This window comes from Ilyonectria robusta, assembly GCF_021365365.1.
Source record: "Ilyonectria robusta strain PMI_751 chromosome Unknown BGZ61scaffold_2, whole genome shotgun sequence".
In the NCBI taxonomy this organism is placed as follows: Eukaryota; Fungi; Ascomycota; class Sordariomycetes; order Hypocreales; family Nectriaceae; genus Ilyonectria; species Ilyonectria robusta.
The window spans coordinates 3,286,639-3,300,626 of NW_025764436.1; the positions used below are offsets into that span (position 1 = coordinate 3,286,639).

The following is a 13,988-nucleotide window of genomic DNA, read 5'->3' on the forward strand; positions in this document are numbered from 1 at the left end:
CCATGCACAGTCAACGTGCAGGAGTTGGTGATACCGCCGGCAAGGCTCATCCGGCTCCGCTGGGTTGCGTGATTGGTCAAGGCGCAGATACAAACGACCCTTTGCCTCTCAATGAGGCAGTTCGTCGTGGTTAGCATGCTGCCACTCGTCTCCGCAAGCTTCGAGCCAACCTCACACGGTCATGTGCCTGGCGACCAGTCATAATTCCTCCGATGATCTCGGAAGATGCTCTAGTTGTGTCTTGTATGAAAGTGGTAAGCTGGTAGTGTACAATGGCGCTAAATAGTACAGTTATACAGATCGATGGCATGCCGGACTCTCGTCATATCATGACCTCCGCACCAGAAGCAGCGCAAGGCTTCCAGTCAATACCGCGCCGGCCAGAGCCCCTTGGAGCGCCAGAAGCGACGCGTCCCTCATCCGTAGATCTATCCGCCGCTCGCTATATAGATCCTCTGCTCTAACCCTCCACTCGAGGGCTGCTTCTTTGCATCTCCGTTGCCACATCTCGACCGGGGTTTCTGACGTTTCCTCAAATGCTCCCACGGGCGTTTCCACGACACGCTCCACAGCAGCAGCAGCGGGCTGGATTGGTTCAGACAGTGCAGCGTCTTCGGTCGCCTTTGCCTGAGCCTCGTCGACCGCCTTGACCGCCGACATCACGGGCTCAATGGCGGCGGTTGAATCTCTCCTCTCCAGGGCGAGCTTGACTTCCTCAAGCTGGCTCCTGACCTCTTGCAGCACCTCCTTCTCCTCTGCAACAACACCCCTAACCAGTCTTCTCCGCTTCCACGGCTCTGCCACGAATTGCAGCACCACGAACAACAAAAAGTTCATGCCCATCAAGCCCCACGTACCCCACGTGCTGGCCCGCCGGATCCGATCACTCCAAATCTGCTCTTCGTGATACCGCTTGAGGATCCCCGCATTCAACCGCTGGCTGAGGCTCTGCTCTTCCACCTCGGCATCGGTAAGCGTCTCCTGCGAGGTCACCACCTCACCCTCCAGCACATGGTCCGTCCGGTACAGCTCGGTGAAGCGCTCGAGATCGAAAGGTGACCAGGTGTCTTTACGGGCGAGAAGTGTCGTCACTTCGCGCTGCGTCTGGGCGCGCTTAGAGTTGGATGTCTTGTATGCCTGTCGGCAATGGCGCACGCGCTCATGAGCTTCTGCTAGGGCCGTCTCGAGCTCGGCGTTCTGCATCTTGATTATCTCGATTCCGGTGTATCCCGTAATGTCGTTGAGGGTCTGGGTGGCGTTGAGGGCGCGCGATTGTAGGTTGTCCATGATCGAGCTGAACTTTTGCGTCATTTCGCTACGGCGGCTGTCGGTCGTCGAAGGGAGTTCGTATGATGGCACGTTGTCCTCGGGCTTGGCGGTCTCGGGCTTGACGGTGGCCTTCTTTCCATCGTACAGTTTCGTATCCTCAAGCCTGGCCTCTTCCCGCTTGGTATCTTGTCGCTTGGCGTCGTCTCGCTTGAGGCCATCTCGCCTGGATTGCTCGGCACGAAGCTGGGTGATCAAGTCAGGCTCCGTCTCCTTCTCTAGCGACGAGCCAGGCTGTGCGCCAGGGTCCCTCGGTGGGATGCGCGTCGAGTAGGGTCGTCCGCGGGAGCCAATGGCCCATATGCTGCACCGCGCACATATCGCGGAGCTCTGAGCCGAAGCCGAGCCCCGTCCCCAGGCAACGGTGCCATGGCACGCAGCGCGGTCGAGCCCCAGCCTGGCGTGGCCCAAGACGAGGCGCGCAGGGCGAGCAAACGGCTGCATTGCGGACACCGAAGGGCAGGCGCTGGGCGTGGTGTTGTGCCGTTTGGGCTCCGGGACGTTGGCGGTTGATCTTGACGGACGGGACCGACGATGTTGGGACGAATGGATGGGCCGAGCCCCGGCTGCGGCCGCTGTCGGTAACTTTTCTGCCACGCAACTTGGCCGTTTCCAGCGGGTGGGCGTCTGCTGAAGAATAGTGCGCCACCGCCTTTGCCGCGCTGGAACGCAGCAAGGACTGCCCTAACGGGGGTTGGGTTGCAGCGGGGCATGCACCGGCTGTAGGGGATTAGGGGACCGGATCCACTGGTTCCAGCGCCTGTTACAGGTACGGCGGCAGTGGGCATCCATCATCCATGGATGTTTAGTGAGGTGTGGAGGGGTCGGATTCCTATTCTGCGATGCGCTATCATGGCCGTCCAATCCAAATCCCCATCTCTCACTGCCATGACGACAGAACGGGCACCAGTGAAGGGTCCAAGGGGAACCAAGCCAAGGCCCGACGACTATTATGCGTTGTTTTTTTGCTAATGCCATGCTTCCAGAACACCGCGGCCTATCAATTACGAGCCTCTCTAGCGCAGCTGTAGTTGAGTGGTTGTCGGTGTGTCTGTTTCTGGTAGTCCGTAACACCGCCGCGCGCATCCTCCATCTCAGTCGCATTGAAGAGTTGCCCCTCCCCCGCCTTCTTCTCGTCCTCGTCCTCTAGCAACTTTTCACGACAGTCACCACCACCGGCTTCACGCAGTCCGACCGTTTTCGCTCGCTCATTTCGCACGTCGTTGAAGACACGGAAATAGTCCCGGAACGCAAAGAACCCCCGTTCGCAAAACACCAGTCACAGCCATCACCATGGCGTCCAACTCCGACACCCCTGCGCTCAAGACAAACCCGCGCTTCATCTTCTTCACCGACTTCGACGGCACCGTCACCACGGCCGACTCCAATGACTACATGATCGACAACCTGGGCTTTGGCACCGAGCGCCGCGTCAAGCTCAACAAGGACGTGCTCTTCGGCCGCATGAACTTTGGCGACTCCTTCGTCGAGATGCTCGACTCGGTCGGCACCCCCTTCGACCAGTGCATCGACATCCTCCGCAAGAACATCAAGCTCGACCCGGGCTTCAAGGAGTTCTACGACTGGGCGCAGGTGAACAACGTGCCTATTGTCATCCTGAGTGGCGGCATGGAGCCCATTATCCGCGCCCTCCTGGATACCCTTCTGCCCGAAGGTTGGGATATTCAGATTGTCAGCAACAATGTGAGCCCGCGCGAGGGCAAGAGCATCAACGAGCAGAACGGCTGGAAGATTGTCTTCCATGACGACAGGTGAGTCTCTTCTCCTCCGGAATATTACCCCTGGACGTCGAATTGACCATGCGCAGCATCCACGGCCACGACAAGTCCATTGAGATCCGCAAGTACTCTTCCCTTCCCAACCGACCCACCATGTTCTACGCTGGCGATGGTGTCTCCGATCTCTCTGCCGCCAAAGAGACCGACCTGCTCTTCGCGAAGGCCGATAAGGGTAAGTCCACCAGCGAATTCTAGGGCAGAACTTCAAAACTAACATTTACTCAAAGACCTCGTCACCTGGTGTGAGAACGAGAAGGTTCCCTTCGTCACCTTCCGCGACTGGTCCAGCATCCTCCAGACCTGCAAGGACATCGACGCTGGATCTCTGTCCGTCACTGATGCTGCTCGTGGCCGCATCTAATTCTTGATTTTGCATGAATGGTTGGTATAAGGATTTGAGTCTCATGATAAAGGATAAAGATGAACACGATATTGTCTATGGTAAACTAATAGACACATATTAGATTAGATGGTAGACGAGAGATGTCTACCCACGGGATATAGACTCGATATAGATTATAGAGAGAAATCTCACGCCGTCCAGAAAAGAAAAGACAAATTCCCAATACCCGCACGCTCCTGGCCCATATTCTCTTGTTTGTCCCTTTTCTTTCACCAAGCTCCCAAAACACGCCTGTGCTTCTATTGCACAGTTTCCCATTCAACTGTTGTCTATCGCCAAGCCGAGCTGACCTTTTTTCTTCTTTTACTCCGTCCGCTTCGGCACGGTCGGGATGCAATACCAGCACACCAGCATAACGACGAACAGGAAAATCACAATGGGATGCAGCACCCAGGTTCCGACGGCCTGCGCCAACAAACCAGTGATGAAAGGTGCGACGGCACCGCCCATGCTGCCAAACGCACTGATGGTGCCGATACCACTGAGAGCCTCACGGCGTGTCATGCTACGAAGGAAGACAGCCGTCGCGCAGGGGTAGACAGGCCCAAGCAGCAACCCGACGATAGACACGGCCACAGCATTGCCCACGATGTTGGGCACCCACCACACCAGGATCTGGAACACCAAGGCGCCGGCGGTCAGGCCGTACACGAAGACCTTCTCGCCGATGCGCTGCGCGGGACCTGATAGCAGGAAGCGGCCCAGCGTGATGCCCGCCCAGAAGCCGGACGAGACGTATCCCACCGACGCCGGATCGCCGTCGCGGGTGTTGATGAGGAAGGAGATGACCCAGCCCGAGATGGACACCTCGGCACCCTGGTAGGCGAAGATGAAGATGGCTCCGAGCAGGACGACGCGCAGCTTCGCCACCGACAGCATGGACTGCACCATCGACCCGCTGGGAGCATTCTCTCTGGCGCGCACCGCCGGCGACAGCTCTGCTTCATAGCCCCAGAAGGACCACAACCCAACGGCCGTCGTGATGGCGCCGATGCCAAGCGTCAGGATGTAGTAGCGCGTCCAGACCGTGTCCGCGGCCGTCACGATGCCCGTGGCGATGAGCGGACCGACGATGCCTCCCAGCCCGTAGGTGCCGTGGAGGATGCCCAGCATCAGGGTGCTGTTCCGCATGCTGCCGCAGAAGAGGTTGGCGATGGCGACGTTGACGCCGATGCTGAAGCCGACGAAGAAGAAGGCCAGGGTGACGACGACGAACGGGGCTCCAGAGACGTGGGCGATGTACGCCAGCGTCATCATGGCCTCTGCTAATCCCATGAGCTTGGCCCGGCCAAGTTTCACTCGGAGAGGATCGAGGACGACGGCGGAGATGGCGAAGCCCACGGCCTGGCCGACGAAGATCATGGACACAACAGCATATCCAATGTCGTAAAATCTAGGTCTTGGTCAGTTGTCGCCGACAATAGTGATATGGGCTGGCTTACTCTTCCATATAGGGGATCAGCGCACCGGCAGCACTGTCACTGAGGGCGAAGCCGAAAGTCGCAAGACACACAGAAAAGAACCGGAAGCGGTTCATGTAGGGCTGCCAAACGGTGGGCACCACCTCGACACCCTCAATGGAGGATACCGGACTGGCTGGCCTGCTCATCTCCAGGTCTGCCTCTCCCCCCGGCGTCGCAGTCCCAGACTGAGGACTAGCAGGACTGCCATGATCGCGCCCGATGCGATGAAGGTCAAACGACTCCCTCTGGGGAGCTCCCGGATACGTCCTAGGAACAGCCCGGGCGGGGGTTGTCAGAGGACGGTAGAGTTCCTCGGAGGGAGACTCCGCGGAGTGAGGAAGTACCTCGACAAGACCTCGAAGCATTGCCGAGTCCATTGTGGTGCAGGTTCGAGAGGAAAATCTGCAAGAATAGAGCAACACCAAAGTTACTTCGAAGAGTGAAAGTGTAAAGTGAAGAAACTGCACTGAGGGGTCGAGGAAAAGGTTCGGGCACACACCGAGCGGTGGCGCTCAAGTATCGTGAGGTGTGCCATGGCGGAGTCAGCTGGGTTATAAGAACTTCAGTCCCCACCGACGGTATGACTCCATGCGGTTGGATCTCTCAACCCTGCCATAGCTCCGATAGCTCCCCGTCCACTCCAAAACGAAAGCAACCCACCTGTCACAAAAAAAATTGGGTAAACCCGTAGAGATGTGCCGAAAAATATGGGTCGAAAACACCACATGGCCCATCTGCCCGCTTCACGATGTTGCGACTGGAGCGTGGCCCTTATCGGCGTGCCATTGCGAGCAACGCTGGGCAAATCTTGCAGCTCGATCTGGCCAATGCTACAGAACTCGACGCAGGGTGAAAACTCATCGGTGTGACGTGACGTGCTGACAAAGGCCTCCTGGCTTGACCGTGGTGAATTGGCAACCTTGACGCCCGCAACTCGACTGGGTTGAGCCGCCGGGACGGTATTCCCCTGATGAGAGGGTCCGGTTCCACGGAAGTTAGCTTCCTCACCACAACCTACCGGATCTTCTCCACCTTTCTGTCTCAGCATTGCCATTCGCACGCAGAAGTATATACTATGAGCCTAAATATGAATTATGGACAACAAGGTGCCTAGTATAGCAGTTTAGGAAATAAGATTTGTACATATCAAATTCGATTTATTAATAAAGGTCCAAGCCTTGTCATCCGTCGCGACGAGTAAATCATTTTCACATTCTAGCTTCCACATCAGGCAGAACCTCCCCCATCCTTCTACTATCGCACTGAGTGAGCATGGAGTCCACGGGTCCAGGTACAGGATATGACACGAAACATCAATTTCGGTACGTCCTTGCACAAGGCCTTGCTTTGTGGTCTGGAATTGACACTTCTAGGCAACCCCAATCAGCCGACAAAGTGGAGTATTTCCGTCACCATCTTGGATACAACGGGCCCTGGAGGTTTGATACCAGGAAAAACATCGGAAAGATTGCGATCTTCCTTTTCATTCTCGCTCTTGCGCTCGATTGCTACGGTATCAACCTAACACTCGGCACCACGGACCTCGAGCCACGGTTTGTATTCGAAATGACTGGAAGTTCCATCGGAGCAGCCTTCCTCTGGAGACGTGGTAGTAGGCTGTGGGACATCAGAAGGCGCATCCGCGCTTTGGAGACGGAGATTGAAGACGATGAAGGGGACATTCAGATGCATGAAATCAAGAGCTTGGCTGAGAAAATCAACTTTGAAGCTTTAGCGGTTTTTTTCGGGGGTTCAGAACGGGCGACAGAGCGATGGCGTTTCGTTTCTGATCTAGGTACAGGATCTGGGGCGAAGGGCGAAGGGCGAAGGGAGAGTATCCGGGGCCGAGCAGTAGTAGTCAATGACAACCATCTCTGTCGGTTAGGTTATCGCTCTCGGATTCTCGGTTCATTCGTTCTGCTAAGAATAAGGTGGATGGGTCGGTGAACCCAGATGCAGCAAGTCCGCCGTCAATCCACAATAGCGTCGATCATCTCCGCCAGGGCGGTTGCAAAGTGAACCGCCGTGACCCGCTTCTGGACTGTTTAGCTTATCGAGGCGTTGCGTCTATCGGTGGCTACCCCTCCACCCTCTCGACCCCACGTTTCGACTCAAAAAATTGCCAATCGCGACGATAATCGAAAAACGTGGACCGACCGCCGGAAAAGCAAAATAAAACCACAATGGGTCGACCCAAGCGCAATGTCCTCGCCGCGGCGGAAGAGTCCATGACCCCTCCAGGTGCTCTTGAACCGAACCAGTCCGTCGTTCGCGTCGTCAAGCCCGAGGGCAACAATCTCTACACGTGCGAGCTGCCCAACACCAAGCCGATCGTCCTGGAACTCGCCCAGCGATTCCGTAATACCATCTGGATTAAGCGTGGCGGCTTCGTGTTGGCTGAGAGATACGAGGACAACACTCACGATGGTCGTGCCATGGGCGAGATTGTCAACGTTGTGCGCGACGAGAAGCTCTGGCGCAAACAGGGCTACTGGTGAGAAGCCTTTGCTGGACTTCAAGACAATACTGACTGTTCCTTGCTTGTATTAGGCCCAAGGAATTCTCAAAGAACGCATATAATCTGAGCGACTCCGAGGACGAATCGAACGTTGGCAAGATGCCCCCCAGTGACTCTGAAGATGACGAGTAAATTTATCATGGATCTATCCTTTTATTTGTTCTTGGCCTTGGCATCCCTAGCCTTTGGCTGGGGAGCAACCGGCTCATCCGTCCCGAGGTACACCAGTACGACGGTCATGAGCAGCACGTTGACGACAACTGACGAGCTGCTGTCGGTGCTTGGAAACACGTTCCAGGCCCACTCCTGTGCCAACCAGAGCGGAAACACGACCAAAGGACTGCGCGTCGCTCTCCACAGGAGATACGGTGTCGCCCACGCGAGATACGCATAAAACTGGTAGTGAAGCGACCGCGCAAACAGCAGGCCGATGACGTTGGCGGAGAGGATCGTGGTCATGACATATCGAGGGGTGACATAATGAGAGATGCGTCTCTCCTCAGACTGAGTAAAAGGGGACTTGCCTCGCAGGAACGAGGGGATCAGGGCGGACAAGGTTCGGTCGGCGGGCTGGAGCCATCTAGAGACGATGAAGATCAGGAGTACTGTAGCATGGGCGGCCAGCAGAAAAAGAGAGAAGGGCTTGCTGAGGAACAATTCCTCTCCCAACATGCGCCAGTTGACCGTCCACTCGAACTTGAACTGGCGAGAGAGCTCGAAAGCGCGCGAGAGGTACCCTCGGGGATTCTTCGCCAAGAACGGGATGGCAATGGCGAACTGCACCTGGGCCATCAGCCAAGCCAGCCGCAGACTGGCGTGGAAACCCCGGCCCAGGAAGAGAATGACGCCAACGGCCGGGAGTACCAGCAGCAGCGACATCTTGATGCCCAGTCCCCACGTGTATGCGAAGCTCCCGAAGGTCCAGTACCGGCGCTGGAAGAAGTATATCGTGAGCCAGAGAAAAAAGACGGCGACGCAGTCGTTGAAGCATCGCAATATGAAGACGCTGTGGAGTCGCTTCGAAAGGATGAGGAGGGGAAAGATGTAGGGCGGGACCTGGGATTGTCACAACGATCAGCATAACACTCCTCCGTCGTTCAATGCGAACCTACCTTTGCCTGCCAGTAGCAGAGCATGACTAACGCCAGCGTAGCCATGTAAAGCACAGCGAAGATCTGCTGCGCCAGAAAGATGTTCTTGCCCTCATCGGTGATGTAGTATAGCCCCGTGTAAGTGTAGAGGTGGGCGGCTGGGTAGACGAGGGGACCGGTGCCGCCCTCCATCTTGGTGTAGTCTCGCTCGCCAGACACAAACTGCGCGACTTGTTCCATGTATGCGACCCAGTCGATCTCGGTATCTATACGCGCCCCGTGTCAGTTACCCGGAGCTCAGGCGTGTCGGGCAACCGCAGGTGGACAGGGTGGGCTTACAGGGGATCTTCCAGATGATCAGGCCGCAGAGGACAGCGTCGACAAGCCAGACGGCGATTGGTATGAGCTTTGAGAGTGCATGTCGGCCATTTGCGACGTCCGACACGAAGCGGACGGCTTGGGTGTGGATTGGCATCGCGGGTTGGGACATGGTGGCTTTCCCAGGGAGCTTCCTCCCACTGGCTGGTTGAAGGTGTGAAGCTTCGCGTGTCGAGTTCATGTGTTGGAGTGGAGCTCGGGGAGCTTGGCTGCCGCCCCCAGAGTTGCATAACCCCGGCCGGCGTCATCATTGACCTCCATCCGACCTATTGTGGTGGCATTCATTTGATTGACAATAGCACTGACAATACGCATGGAAGTGACATTGTCATGGGATGAACAATCAAAGCCATGTCGTATATTATGCGGCACCCTTCCTATTGTTCTGCTAATTGAGGACCCCGAGAAATCACAGCTTTGACTTGGAGCCATTGGTGACCTTCTCAACCAACTCCACCACACCCTCAGCACAGCCATACGATCCCTGATATCCCCAGCCCGAGTGGCCGTAGTTGTGCACAATCCACGTCTCGTCGTCCAGCCGCTCCTCCTCCAGACGCAGTCCGTCCTTGCGCCATGGCCGCAGTCCGACGGCGTGCCGGATGACGCTCAGCCCGGAGACGCCCTTGCCGCCCGCAATCTCGGGCCGCGCCTCGACGACGCGCTGCATGATGCGGCTCGCGATGTTGGGGTCCGGCTGCGACTCCCAGTTGCCGATGTCGTACGTGCCGCCCAGGATCGTGCCGCCGCCCGCCGCCCGCTGCATGAGGTACATCTCCTCGCCGCCGCCCGCCTGCGTGCCGGAGCAGATCATCATGGGCGTGCTCTCGTTGCGCACCAGCACCACCTGCCCGCGCGCCGGCGCCATGGTCGTGTCCTTGACGCCGCCCAGCTTGAGCGAGCCCAGGCCCGTGGCGTTGACGATGATGCTGGCCGGCTTGCCCGAGTGGCTGAGTTGCTTGGCCTCGCGGATGTCGGACAGGATGGCGCGCTTGACGACGACGCCGTTCTTGAGGCACTGGCCGACCAGCCAGGGCAGGTAGATTGCCGTGTTGATGCAGACGCCCGTGTACTCGCACCCCGTGTCATAGCCGCGCATGACCTCGCTCGGGTTCTGCTCTCGCCAGTCGTCGAAGAGGTCCTTGTACCAAGGGTTCTCGTCGAAGGCGGCATCTGGGAAGCCCGAGCTCGCAGCCTCGTCCATGTCCGCCTTCCGTCTCTGGATGTGACACTCTGGAACGAAATGTGAGCAACAGGTTTTCCTGGGTTGAAGATGTAACAAGATCACGCACTCTGGAAATGGATGCCGGCCTCGGGAACCTCCTCGGTCAGCTTCTTCAAGACGGCCCAAGTTCGTGACTCCCATCTCCTATTCTCCTTTGTGGCCATGCTACGGACGGGGACATCAGCAATGCTCTCATTCTTACTTCAAGTAAACTTACGGGACAATGTTGGCGCCGGCAAACGGGGACGCATATTCGATGTCATAGTCGCCGGGCATGTGCTTGCTCACGACGGTGACGGTGTTGGCCTTGTTCCTGGACAGCAGCAATGCCGACGTCAAGCCAGAGACGCCCGCGCTTTACATGGTCGGGTCAATTGATTGATCAAGGCTGCTTTCCGGAGTCCTCGACTTACCCGACGACAACGATGGTGTTGGACATTGTAGCAAGAGTTGAGATGTTAACAAGATGTTTTCACAGTTATATTGACGACCAGAAAAGACCCAAAGAAAGTTGAACACACCAACCCCGAATCCGTGCAATGAAATAGCCAAACAAGCTCTACATGTACGCCGAAATGGCGGGTTTATCGTCCGCGTCCTCGAGGTGGACCCGCCCGGCATCAGTTTAGCGCCACGCGGTGAGAGCCGATAGTGACCGCAACTGGCGCGGGGTTGGACGCCCGAAGTCGGCTTCGGTCTGACTGACTCTCCATTACAAGTCACAATTCGGCTGTCGATTCCGAGTATTCGTTTCCGAGTGGTACGATATGCATCGTGATCTCCTCTGCAACAATTAATACTCCAATTGATATCGTAATGGCTGGTGCCGGATAGCCTTGTCAAGCTGCGTAATCCTCAACTGGCTGGGTGGGTTCGTTGGACAACCGTCATAAGTCTGGGAATCAGGAACCATGTCGAACCACCAAAATTCCACGCCTATACCTGCGGCCGTTGATCATTAATCTAAAATACTGTCTCGTTTGGTATCAAGTGCCCAGAGTCTATGCTTGGGCATTGATGATGAAATCCTCTCGTTATCATCCACCAATCGCGGACTCTTTCCAACATCGGGAAGACTTTCCAACTCGGGCTGAAGGATTCCTGAATCGGTCCAGATAAGGTTGGCTAACATCAACGCGAGAACCACTCGCACCATCTCCGCCGGCATTGACTTGCCGTTACAAAACGTCATATCACCCAATAGTCCGAGCATCGGGATTTTGATGGTGTTGCGCTGTCCTCTTGGCTTTCATCCACGTGCGCCCTCTAAGTACCATCCCAGAAACAGGCACTACTGCTTGACTTTAACCATTGAACGCGGTCATTCAATACATGTAGTACGATTTATTGTTTGACATCTGAGAGGCTTTTCAGACAGCTAATACTATGTGCGTTCATTCCTTCATCCCTAGCCATCATCCTTCGGTCGTACATAGATCGAATTGAGACACCGTTCGCAGGTCCTGTCACTTCTTGCACTTGCATCCCGATATCCAATGAGTATTCAGTATATTTCCTCAATTGGGGATCAATCGATTGCATACAGTAGGATTCCAGAATTTAAACATGTCATGTGGAAACAATCACTGTGGCGTCCGAGGGCAGAGGAGGGGCGCATCAGCGGCCATCCTCTTCTCAGCGAGCAATTGGCACTGCATATAGTCACGACTTTGATTTGAGAAAAGTTTTCCTCTTCAATTCAACTAGTGTATTGGCGATCAATGTCCCTCTATCTAGGTAGCGGTAAGGATACGTAAAAGTACACAAAACCCATCTTCGGAATGAGCAAATCTCAAGTCCCTCCCGTCTAGGCGGCAGCCTTCTGCGCCATCTGAGTCAGGGCTTGGGGGTTGGCTCCAACAAGCTCATCGAGCTTCTTGCCGCCCTTCATGACGATGAATGTAGGCATGGCGCGGATGCCGAGTTCCGCGCTCACCTCGGGTAACTCGTCGACATCAATCTTGACGAATTCAATCTTGTCGCTAAGACCAGGCTGATCGGACAATCTAACAAAAGCGGTCAGTTAGCACAGTAATAAATATACATCAGAGTGGAAGCTCTTACTTGCTTAGAATGGGTGAAATGGCCTTACAGGGTCCACACCAGGTCGCGAAGCAGTCAATCAGGACAGGCTTGGGAGAGTTGTCAACGATCTTCCTGAACTCTTCGGTTCTGCACCGAGTGTGTTAGTATACTGGATCATGCATCTTCCCCTCTTAGGTTCAAAGACTCACGATGTGATGTTCTTGACGACGCGGTTTGGGGTAGTCGTAGAGAAGGGACGTGTGATGAAGGCCCGGGATGCCACGCCGGAGCGAGCAACTAAAGACATGGGTCGTAGAAAGCGGGATGATGAAGCCATTATGCAGTATTAAGGATCAAGATGCGATCAATTGTGAGGTCTGAGTTTTGTGTTGCGATTGAGCTTCAGCTGAGATCTCGTTGGTGGTGGTGTTGAGTCGAACTGCATTTGTTCTCTGCTGCTGATCAGATCTGGATGTGGGGCGAAAATGACAAATCGGGTCGATTTGTCACCAACCAACCAGTAAACGAGTAGCCGACGAGTTACCATTGCCACTTTGGCACCGAATGTTCGCCACGGTCCAGCACAGCCGGCAATTGGAGATGTAAAGAAATTGATAGGGGAATGAAATTGAAAATTTTCAAATATGTAATTATAAAAAATCTTGAAATTGGATCTTTCCCCTTCCGGGCACTGCTACCTATAGATGGGGTCTATAACCCCTGTGCGAAGGCCTTGCCGGCTGGCAAATCTGGACTGCCTCAACCATTGGCGCAAGTTTACATCCTGCGGCGAGTTTGAGGCGGTGACATCTTACAACAAAATGATTATAGCTTAAAGGTGGGTATACATTGCAATGCAATATTTCTATGCATGTCTCTACACTTTAAGGGCTGTTGCGCTTCCGATGTCGGGTTGTCTAGGATGAGCGAGACATTTGTAAGGGCTACGCAAGTTTCAAGGCCCAAGTCTGACGTTGAAATTAGATGGGTGTAAGTGTAACCAAGAGCCTGCTTAGAATGAACAATTTGTACAACGCCTTTTCGGAATCTATTGAGTTTAGATCGCTTTAAACTGAAGCTGTCAGTAGCCGTACTGATGCCTATAATCTGTTGGAGGAACCACCAACTTCATCCAGTCCTCTCGTCACTGCGCACCGAGTTTCATCCAACCTACCAGGCGTTCTCAGCCGGGCTAGATCGAGTCGCGTTGATCGGAGTGCACACAGAAGAGAATAGACGAGAAACACGGATTGCAATTCAAGAGGCCAATCCATTCCACATCCACATTTATCAATGCGATTGTATATTTAGTTCCATGTACGAGGTCGAACTTGAGCGCCGTCCTACGAGGCGCAGAAACTGGGTGACTTAGTCCAAAAGATCTCACAAACTTAAGCCCAAAACAGTTGTTTCCAGGCTACAAGGTCAGGGTCAGTAGAAAGGACAAGCTGAGGTCCGGAAAGCACATCAGTGATGGGAAGAAGAAATCGTAAAAAAGGAGACTCCACTATTGGCGTCAAGGCCTTTAGTACTTCAGTTTTTCTTCATGACTCCACCACGAACACTCAAGATCTTGGCACAGTGGTGGATCCTCGTCACCAACATGTGGCTCACCCACATTTCTAAGTCAGTTCATGCGATCCTGAACTCATCAGCCACCTCATCTTAAATTTACACACCCAGGGCTCGAGCACGGCAACTAATTTAGCTCCCGAGACTCACACATTGGGTACTAAACTCTAACGGCACGGCTTTCCCGA

At 55.0% G+C, this 13,988-nt stretch overlaps 9 protein-coding genes across 9 annotated transcripts; 3 read left to right on the forward strand and 6 right to left on the reverse strand.

Annotated features, from left to right (window-relative positions):
• Positions 1 to 327: 327 nt before the first annotated feature.
• On the reverse strand, positions 328 to 1,770 carry BGZ61DRAFT_339677 (Mdm33 family-domain-containing protein; the record flags this gene model as incomplete). Its single annotated transcript, XM_046239253.1, has 1 exon — positions 328 to 1,770. One exon carries the CDS (start codon positions 1,768 to 1,770, stop codon positions 328 to 330), a length of 1,443 nt encoding a protein of 480 aa, XP_046111274.1.
• A 120-nt stretch (positions 1,771 to 1,890) lies between these two features.
• BGZ61DRAFT_95389 (uncharacterized protein) lies at positions 1,891 to 2,525 on the reverse strand. The gene has a single exon (XM_046257261.1). It carries the CDS (start codon positions 2,428 to 2,430, stop codon positions 2,011 to 2,013), a length of 420 nt encoding a protein of 139 aa, XP_046111275.1. The 5' UTR covers positions 2,431 to 2,525; the 3' UTR covers positions 1,891 to 2,010.
• Positions 2,294 to 3,681, forward strand: BGZ61DRAFT_95372 (HAD-like domain-containing protein). Its single transcript, XM_046257259.1, has 3 exons — positions 2,294 to 3,098; positions 3,155 to 3,297; positions 3,353 to 3,681. The coding sequence occupies exons 1-3, from the start codon at positions 2,620 to 2,622 to the stop codon at positions 3,484 to 3,486; spliced, it is 756 nt and encodes a 251-aa protein (XP_046111276.1). The 5' UTR covers positions 2,294 to 2,619; the 3' UTR covers positions 3,487 to 3,681.
• BGZ61DRAFT_95377 (major facilitator superfamily domain-containing protein) lies at positions 3,682 to 5,526 on the reverse strand. The gene is made up of 2 exons (XM_046257260.1): positions 4,971 to 5,526; positions 3,682 to 4,921 (listed from the first exon to the last, which is right to left on the reverse strand). The coding sequence occupies exons 1-2, from the start codon at positions 5,366 to 5,368 to the stop codon at positions 3,832 to 3,834; spliced, it is 1,488 nt and encodes a 495-aa protein (XP_046111277.1). The 5' UTR covers positions 5,369 to 5,526; the 3' UTR covers positions 3,682 to 3,831.
• Positions 5,527 to 6,178: 652 nt separating this feature from the next.
• Positions 6,179 to 7,056, forward strand: BGZ61DRAFT_95416 (uncharacterized protein). Its single transcript, XM_046257262.1, has one exon. It carries the CDS (start codon positions 6,264 to 6,266, stop codon positions 6,936 to 6,938), a length of 675 nt encoding a protein of 224 aa, XP_046111278.1. The 5' UTR covers positions 6,179 to 6,263; the 3' UTR covers positions 6,939 to 7,056.
• Positions 7,057 to 7,174: 118 nt separating this feature from the next.
• Positions 7,175 to 7,641, forward strand: BGZ61DRAFT_527430 (translation initiation factor 1A/IF-1; the record flags this gene model as incomplete). The annotated part of the gene is made up of 2 exons (XM_046253107.1): positions 7,175 to 7,485; positions 7,542 to 7,641. The coding sequence occupies 2 exons, from the start codon at positions 7,175 to 7,177 to the stop codon at positions 7,639 to 7,641; spliced, it is 411 nt and encodes a 136-aa protein (XP_046111279.1).
• Positions 7,642 to 7,662: 21 nt separating this feature from the next.
• On the reverse strand, positions 7,663 to 9,090 carry BGZ61DRAFT_490130 (glycosyltransferase; the record flags this gene model as incomplete). The annotated part of the gene is made up of 3 exons (XM_046250296.1): positions 7,663 to 8,565; positions 8,622 to 8,866; positions 8,940 to 9,090. The coding sequence occupies 3 exons, from the start codon at positions 9,088 to 9,090 to the stop codon at positions 7,663 to 7,665; spliced, it is 1,299 nt and encodes a 432-aa protein (XP_046111280.1).
• Positions 9,091 to 9,387: 297 nt separating this feature from the next.
• On the reverse strand, positions 9,388 to 10,642 carry BGZ61DRAFT_340850 (FAD dependent oxidoreductase; the record flags this gene model as incomplete). Its single annotated transcript, XM_046239347.1, has 4 exons — positions 9,388 to 10,211; positions 10,271 to 10,368; positions 10,421 to 10,558; positions 10,617 to 10,642. The coding sequence occupies 4 exons, from the start codon at positions 10,640 to 10,642 to the stop codon at positions 9,388 to 9,390; spliced, it is 1,086 nt and encodes a 361-aa protein (XP_046111281.1).
• Positions 10,643 to 11,888: 1,246 nt separating this feature from the next.
• Positions 11,889 to 12,755, reverse strand: BGZ61DRAFT_442091 (thioredoxin-like protein). The gene is made up of 3 exons (XM_046244679.1): positions 12,438 to 12,755; positions 12,268 to 12,375; positions 11,889 to 12,209 (listed from the first exon to the last, which is right to left on the reverse strand). The coding sequence occupies exons 1-3, from the start codon at positions 12,563 to 12,565 to the stop codon at positions 12,011 to 12,013; spliced, it is 435 nt and encodes a 144-aa protein (XP_046111282.1). The 5' UTR covers positions 12,566 to 12,755; the 3' UTR covers positions 11,889 to 12,010.
• Positions 12,756 to 13,988: the final 1,233 nt, after the last annotated feature.